This window comes from Solenopsis invicta, chromosome 10 (assembly GCF_016802725.1).
Source record: "Solenopsis invicta isolate M01_SB chromosome 10, UNIL_Sinv_3.0, whole genome shotgun sequence".
Taxonomy (NCBI): Eukaryota; Metazoa; Arthropoda; class Insecta; order Hymenoptera; family Formicidae; genus Solenopsis; species Solenopsis invicta.
Window position 1 is genome coordinate 3,622,044 of NC_052673.1, and position 8,956 is coordinate 3,630,999.

At 52.0% G+C, this 8,956-nt stretch overlaps 1 protein-coding gene across 1 annotated transcript; it reads right to left on the reverse strand.

The window, feature by feature from the left end:
- Positions 1-558: 558 nt before the first annotated feature.
- LOC113003490 lies at positions 559-5,727 on the reverse strand. The gene has a single exon (XM_026133070.2). The coding sequence runs from the start codon at positions 5,725-5,727 to the stop codon at positions 559-561; it is 5,169 nt and encodes a 1,722-aa protein (XP_025988855.2).
- Positions 5,728-8,956: the final 3,229 nt, after the last annotated feature.

The window sequence follows — 8,956 nt, forward strand, 5'->3', positions numbered from 1 at the left end:
GCGTCAGTCGAATAGAGAAGTCCGTATGAAGGTCCGGGTCGACAATGAGAGTTCGCTCGCGTCCGATATTCTACGTGCGATTACTTGATGACTCGAGAGCGCGCAAAAGACATCTGCTGCTCCCAAGCACGCGCGCCTTATAAAGGCGATCGGAACCTTCTAGAAAGATTCGGCGGGAAACTGACAGATAACAACAATCCCATTGTTCCGGATCCTTCTAGAAGGATCCTCAGAGTTTGACGAAAACATGTTTATTTGCATTGGAAGCGGCCGCTCGATTTCTCGAACGACCGTTTGACTGCCGTTTGACAACGGCCGTGCTCCCGCGCGCTCGCGCGCTCGCTCGCGAACAGCGGTTCGTCGCGAGCGGGAAACACAGCACGCGAAAGCGTTCCTTTCCCGCGCGCCGCTCCGAACATTCCCGCCCGCCTCGCCCGAGATTGGGCGATATGTTCAGGCTGACAATGAGTCGGATGCCCTATGAAATTTTGACAAACGAAAAATTTTAATTATATTTACAGACAAGAGCTCATAATGATAATGAAACGGCGCGCGTCGCTAGTCGAGGGTCTCCTCGCTCGCCTCGTTCTCGCTGACCGGCAGCAAAATAAGTTTTACGATCGGTCGAGTAAATTCTGAGGCCGCGGTACGGACAGTGACAACGCGAATCTGTCCGTCTTCCCCGCGATGCACTCTGACGATGCGCGCAAGTGGCCATCGCGCCGGCGGCGTATTTTCATGCCTGATAAGACATAAGCGTCCGACGCTAAAATCACCGACTCCCTTCAACCACTTCGGTCGGTGGATGAGGGAGTGCAGGTATTCGCGGGACCATCTCTCCCAGAAATGATCCCGCATTTGCTGCAGAAGCTGCCATCGTGTGAGTCGGTTCACAGGCAGCTCCCGCAGCGAGGGCTCCGGCACGGCGGTCAACGCGGATCCCACCAGAAAATGTCCCGGCGTGAGCGCAGCGAGATCCTCCGGATCGTCGGACAAGGCTTGGAGCGGGCGCGAGTTTAAACAAGCTTCCACCTGGGCGAGGAGGGTGCTCATTTCCTCGAATGTCAGAGTCGAGTCACCCAACACTCGTCGCAGGTGGTGCTTAAGCGATTTGACCGCGGCTTCCCAAATGCCGCCAAAGTGCGGCGCCGACGGCGGGTTGAACCGCCACTGAATTTGCTCGCTCGCAAGCTGCCCGACGACTCGGCCTAAGTCCGGACTGCTCGCTGCAAAGAAAGCTCTTAACTGGGCGTCGGCGCCGACGAAGTTGGTACCGCAATCGCTTCGAAGGGTCCGGCAGAGGCCCCGGCGGGACACGAACCGACGCAAGGCCGCCAAGAAGGCATCGGCGGAGTAGTCGGACACTGCCTCCAGGTGAACGGCCCGAGTGGCAAGGCACACGAAGACCGCGACAAATGCCTTGTACGCTCGATGTCCTCGCCCCTTGGTCGCTCGGAGCAGGATCGGCCCGGCATAGTCCACACCGGTGTCGAGGAAGGGCCTCCCTGGAGTCACCCGCTCCCGCGGAAGACTGCCCATCAGTTGCTGAGGAACGTCCGCCCGCCATCGCACGCACCTGACACAACGGTGCAACCAACGCTTAATCACCGCTCGTCCTCGAGGAATCCAGTAGCGCTGGCGGACCACCCCCATCGTCGTCTGGACTCCACCGTGCAGAGCTCGCAGGTGACATGCCTCCACCACCAACCGGGTGAAGTGAGATCCGCCAGGAAGAAGCACGGGGTGTCGCTCGTCATAGGCGAGGAGCGCGTGCCTCAATCGGCCACCAACTCGGAGAAGACCCTGAGAATCGCAAAAGGGGGTCAAGCGCGAGAGGGAACTGGAAGACGGAAGAGGAAGAGATCTCTGAAGGGCAACTAGCTCGCTTCGGTAGTGTTCAAGCTGGACCCGCCGGATCCAGATCGTCCTCGCCTCCTCCAGCTCGGGCGTCGTCAGCACGTCAACCTGATTCCCCTCGATCTCCACGAAAACAGCTCCCGGAACCCGCTGCCTATACCACCAGCGTCGGCACCATGCCGTCACTCGCAGCAGTCGGCTCAGCAACGAGAACCGTAGCAGCTCCTCAGGCTCCTCCACTGGAACAGGCGCAGCCTTGACGGCGTGCGCCTGAAGTCTTTCCTCCGGCAAGTCCTTGTCGTCCGGAAGCGGCCCGGCAGTAGGCCATGAAGATGACTCCGCCCGGAGCCATGGGGGACCCCGCCACCAGAGAGGATGCGCCACCAGCTCTCCCGGTGGAAGTCCACGGGAGGCACAGTCCGCCGGGTTGTCCAGGCCAGGCACGTGGTGCCACTGCGCGTCAGCGACCTGGGTCTGGATCTCAGCGACGCGGTTTGACACAAAGGTCTTCCACCGCGTCGGGTGACCGCGGATCCATCCCAGGGCGACCGTTGAATCCGACCACAGGTGTGCGGGCGCCTGCCCGAGGCCGAGAGTGGAGCGAACATGGGATGTGAGCCTCGCCAGAAGTGCAGCCGCGCACAACTCCAACCGGGGCAACGTCACTGGCTTGATAGGCGCCACCTTCGTCCGGGCGGCGACCAGACAGGTCCTCCAGGAGTCGCCGAGTCCCGTCCGCAAGTAGAGTACGGCGGCGTAGGCGCGCTCGGAGGCGTCCGCAAACCCGTGAAGTTCAGCGTCGCCGCGCGCCGGACAGGTCTCCAGCATCCTTGGAACTCGAACGCTCTCCAGCAGCGGTAGCTCGTCCTCATAGGAGCGCCAGAGTCGCTCGGCCGCTCCATCGAGAGGATCGTCCCACCCGAGGCCTAACAACCAAGTCGACTGGAACGCGATCTTGGCCCTCACCACGGCCGGCGCCAGCCAGCCGAGAGGATCAAACAGGCGTGCTGTAAAGGCGAGAACCGTCCGCTTGCTTACCGTCGTCAATGATCTCGCCGGAATGGCGAAGGAGAATTCGTCAGTGGCGGGATGCCACCGCAATCCCAGCGTCCCGTGCGTCTCGTGCGGCCTCCAGTCTCGCAGCTCCTGCTGCATACGATGTTCCACCGGGACCTCCGCCAGGATCTCCGACTCGTTCGCGGACCACTTGCGTAGGGGGAAGCCGCCCGCCATACACAAGTCGGTCAGCTGTCGCCGGAGCTCGATAGCCTCCTTCTTGGTCGGTGCGCCCGTCAGGACGTCATCCATGTAGGCGTCCTCGCGGAGAGCGCGGGATCCCAGGGGATAGCTCTCCGCCTCGTCGTCGGCCAGCTGGCGCAGAGTGCGCATGGCCAGGAAAGGCGCACACGCTAGACCGTATGTCACGGTCGTCAAGCAGAACTCCGCCACCTCATCCCGGGTGCTGCACCGCCAAAGGATGCGCTGGAGATTGTGGTCCTCTGAGTGGACCAGGATCTGGCGAAACATTTTTTCCACGTCCGTGGCGAGGACGTAGCGATGTCGTCGCCATTTCAGCAGGACGTCGGCGAGAGGAGGCAGCAGATTCGGGCCCACCAGCAGGCTCCGATTCAGCGACTTGCCAGACGCAGTCGTCGTGGACCCGCTGAACACTACGCGCAACTTGGTAGTAGAACTTGCCTCCCGCAGGACTCCGTGGTGAGGCAGGTAACTTGTCCGACCTCCAGGCGCAGCATCCGCGCGAACCATGTGTCCGAGGTCCTCGTAGGTTCGCATGAACCCAACGTACAATTCGCTCAATCGGTCGTCGCGAGCGAGTCGCCTCTCCATACTGGTAAGGGCGCGCAAGGCCGCGCGCCTCGTCGTTGCTAAATCCGGCAGCGGCTCAATCACCGGGAGTCGCACGACGTGGCGACCGTCCTCCCGTCGGCGGTGTGAGCGTCGAAAGACATCCTCGCACTCTTGGTCAGCTGGGGTGAGGGGTGAGGGACTGGCGGGCAGCTCCTCCTGCTGCCAGAAGCCCCTCACTAGACTGGTGAGCTCCTCGTCGACTCTGCACTGCAGGGTGAGGGCTCGGGCGGGAGGCTCAGCAGAGCCGACTGGCCCCGAGAGTATCCATCCCAATGAAGTCCTCTGCGCTGCAGGTTGACCGCGACCACCCTTCCTCAGCCCAGATTGGAGGATGGACGCGTAGACGTCGGCTCCGAGGAGGATCTCCACCGGATCCGCGGCCAGGAAATCCGGGTCAGCGAGAGTCAGTCCCCGGAGATGCGACCAGACGCTAGGGTCTGCACGCACGCCGCTGTCGTATAGCGTCAGTCGCGGGAAGACGTACGCCGAAATTGACATCGGTGAGCCGCCGTCACGAGGCGAGACACGCAGAGTGACAAGGCCGCGCGTTACGCCTGTCCGCACGCCCCCCACTCCGTACACTTCTACTGACGACGCCGAACGCGGCAATCGGAGACGCTGTGCCAGGGACTCCGACACCAGCGACGACTCCGATCCTTGATCGACCAATGCCCGCGCGACGTGATCGACGCCGTGGCGATCGGTCACTCGAACGCGCGCGGTAGCCAGCAGCACGGCCATCGGGACCGTCGGCTGCGGCCTCGCGAGATGGGACGTCACCGCCGCGACTGCGGTGAAGGCGTCGTGCAAGGACGAATGATGTCGCGCTCCGCAAGACAAACAAGACGTCCGCGACGGGCACTCGGTAAGCTTGTGCTTACCAAGGCAGTTCACGCACAATGCACTCGCGTCGACGTATTGCCTGCGCTCGACGGCCGACTTGCCGAGATACGTTTCGCACTGACGCAGGTAGTGCTCCTTACTGCACAAGAAGCAGCGTCCTCGCTGGCTTCCCGGTTTGCTCGTCTGTAAGGAGTTCCTTTGCCTCGACGAACCCGAGCTAGCTTTCGCCGAGCTAGCATCGCACTTGGAAGGCGCCAACGATTCGAGAGTTCGCATTCGCTGGCTGACGAACTCCAGGATCTCCTCGAGAGACGGAGGCTCCGTAGTCTTACTGAGCTCCGTCTCCCACTCGCGCCGCGATACCGGATCGAGGAGCTCCGTGATCAGCTGGACGGCCAGGTCGTCACTTTGCGTTAAGGGCCGTCCGATCCCCTCCAGAGCACCGACGGTCGTATGCACGCAATGGTAGATTTTACGTAAATCTGACGCGGACTCACCCTTCATTTTAGGCAGCGCCAGCAGTCGCGCGATGTAAGCCCGCACCAGGAGGCGCCTGTTCTCATAATGGGCGATCAGCGCCCGCCAAGTGCGTTCAAAGTTAGCGCCCGTCGTCGGAAGCTGTCGTGCCACCTGCTCGGCCTCGCCCTTGAGGCTTGTCTTTAAGTAGTGGAGTTTCTCCACTGGCGTAACCGCATGGTTGATGACGACCAGAGACACAAAAAGGTCGCGGAAAGCCGGCCAGTCCTCGTACTTCCCGGAGAACTGCGGGATTGCGATGCGCGGCAACTTCGCCGCGACAGGTGCCGCGACCGCGACAGCGGCAGCGGCAGCGACGCCCGGAACGTTCTCGGGACCACGCATCACACTCAGGTCCTCCAGGTACTGACCCTTTTGCGTGTGGTAGGCGATGTCGGCCTTGAGCATCAGATCTTCCTTGATGTAGTCGTGCTTCGCGAGCTCCTTGCCGTACTCCAGGAGGAGTTGTTCATGTCGACTCATGAACTTCGCCCAGTAACCCTCCAGAGTCTGGAGGCGAGCCTCCAATAAGCCGATCGTGACCTTGGCAGCTCCCGACTTCATCATATTGTCGTAGGAGCGGGCCAGAAGCCCATACAGATCATGCTGCGCCTGCACCAGATCTTCTAATGGATTGCTCATCTTGTCTCTCTCGCGTGGTCTTGACCGCAGGCAATGCGACGCACTTCACCTTCACAGCACTCACTTTTTACTCCGGCACTGGCGAGAAAAATCCGGCTCGAAGGACCAGCTAATGTGCGCGAGAGCAGCGAGCATTCGCGAGTGAGCGCGGCAAATACACTGAATGACGAGAGTTACGCGTCAGTCGAATAGAGAAGTCCGTATGAAGGTCCGGGTCGACAATGAGAGTTCGCTCGCGTCCGATATTCTACGTGCGATTACTTGATGACTCGAGAGCGCGCAAAAGACATCTGCTGCTCCCAAGCACGCGCGCCTTATAAAGGCGATCGGAACCTTCTAGAAAGATTCGGCGGGAAACTGACAGATAACAACAATCCCATTGTTCCGGATCCTTCTAGAAGGATCCTCAGAGTTTGACGAAAACATGTTTATTTGCATTGGAAGCGGCCGCTCGATTTCTCGAACGACCGTTTGACTGCCGTTTGACAACGGCCGTGCTCCCGCGCGCTCGCGCGCTCGCTCGCGAACAGCGGTTCGTCGCGAGCGGGAAACACAGCACGCGAAAGCGTTCCTTTCCCGCGCGCCGCTCCGAACAGTGTCCCTTATTTTTATCTGTACTACAACATATTAAAAACTCGTTTTAATCTGAGGCGGACACTTCCCTGTGTTTCCTTGCGAGTATAAAAAGATATATAAAGATCATAACGTAATATACAATGTTCATAATTTGATACATTTGGCTAGTGATGTAAAAAATTTTGGCTCTCTTGAAAGTTTCAGTTGCTTTAAACAAAAGTTATTTAGGTAAAATAAAGTAAAAAATACGGGCAAATGGAAAACCTTTACATCAAATAATTATTCGACTTTATGAGGAAACTTCTATTAATGAAAATAAAATTTTTATAAAAAAAACATCCAGTTGCATTGTATCAGAATCTAAATGATAAAACTGTTATAAAATCTGTACAGTATCGTACTTTTATGATATCAAAACATCAACCTGATTATTGTTGTCTTTTAAAGAATGGATGTAATTGTACATGATATGTAGGTATATGACTAGTACTGAAATTGACGTAGATAATTGTACAATAGAGATAAAAGTGTCACAATTTCTTTTTCTAAAAGCCTTTTTTCATTTGCCATGTAATTCTAACATATTAGGAATATCAATTATAACAGCAAACAAAGTTTCTGTTTTTTTTTTATTATAAAACCAGAAGAAATTATTACAAAATGTTTACTATTGCCATTCAAAAGCAATATTGGAACACATGTTTTATTGCCTATGATACATACTTATCATAACTAAGCAAGTAATGCTTATTGAAAAATTTTTAATAAAATAAATTATTTATATTCTTTTCAACTGCAGCTATTGTGTTACATTTTATTATAAATGGTTAATAACAAAAAATTATACGCCGTTGTGCGTTTCTTAGAAAGCGATACTTTTTCTGAAGTCCCAAGTAATTGGCTATGTAAAGAAAAAGACAAAAATTTATGTTGCTGGCCAATAAAAATTAAAAATATCACGTCTTATATATCAAATCGCATATCACCGGATGAAGCGACATGGAAATTGTCCGAGGTTGAAATAGAAATTGATTACGGTAAAATAACTCTTTTAATTAAAAAAAAGTAGAAAATAAAGATGCAATTATTGAGTGTGCATTAATTGAAACAAAAATTATTTAACAGATACTTGGGAAAAAGCAAGAAAAATAGCAGATGACCCCATGTATAAAACTATGGACGAAAGTTTTGGTAAGGGCCAACGAACAAAATTTGGTAATGCTAAGTATAGTTCTCCGCCAAAAATAAAAAAAAAGAGGAAATTACAGACAACACTAAAAGCAATAAAACCAAAAAAAGGACGAATATGCTAAACGTATGTATTTCTTATTTATTTTTATAATGATGCAACTTATTTTAATTTTTAATATTATTTTGGCAACTATAAAAAGCTGCTTTACTCTTCCACCTACATTAATTTTAAATGATATTATGGACAATAATATTATTATTGATGCAAATTTAGATATTATACAAGCAACCGGAGGTAAGTTAAATTTAGTAATAGGTCATTCTTTGATAAACACCAAGTAACAATTAACTTATATACACATTACAATTTTTCATCCAATAACAAAACTAACACGTTGAATGTTAAATAGTAAATAGTAAATTTTAATTTGCATTGTTTACTGAAAATATATGTTTACTATAAATTTTTTGTTTGAATTAATATATTTCCTAAATTTACTTTTATTTCTAAGTTTTGAAATATTTGATTTGATATAACATAATAAATACTTATAATAAATACCAATATCAAGTTATCTGTTATTAATCAAATTATTAATATTTTTATTACAGTGTCAAATTCAATACCTATCACATATGTTGATAAACCGGATCTTAATAAGATACAGTTGCAAATAGCACAAGATATTGTTGTTATAAAAGGTAATCACATATATTTTTATTTTAAATAAAAATAAATTTTAAATTTTGTTTATACAGTGAACATTAAATATTATATTTCTTTTCAAATTACAAAATTCTTTTACGTCTTTTTATAACTATATGATCTTTAATAACGCTATATTATACGATTAAACTTGTAACGCTGGTGGTTTTCGTGCGGTACGGTAGGAGTCAGGATACGGTTGCGGATAAGCTCGCCGGATTGGCCGGGTTCGGTAGAGTAATCGCACTCGGAATTAGATGACAAAAACACTAGATCTTTATTCAAAACTCGATAGCTACATGTGAACAGATAGTCTGTTGACTTGAACGCCTCGCGACAAGTGGACTTAGCCTAAGCGGGGACGCGATTGGCTCTTGGTGGCCGCGATGACAAATCGCCTCTGAACGGTCCGAAACGCTAGCTCTAGTAACGGAAAATGTACGACGCTGCTCGGAGTAACAAAAAATGTTATGTGAGAACCGAAAAGAAAACAAATTAAGAATCAATCATTATAACCGCGATAATACTGACGGAATGATAAAGCTAATAATAATCTAATTTAAACTAATCGGAGAATTGTACGGTGGACGCATGGTTTCAAACGGACACGGTGTCCGGGGTGATCGGGGAGCCGCAGAACGCGGGATCGGAGCGACAGTGGCAATTCCGCGCCTCGCCCGAGCCGTCTCGTGCAAAGTGAGGCGGAGATATCGTCAGAGCGCGGATGCCCTGACGATGCTCTAGGTTACTGGTGAG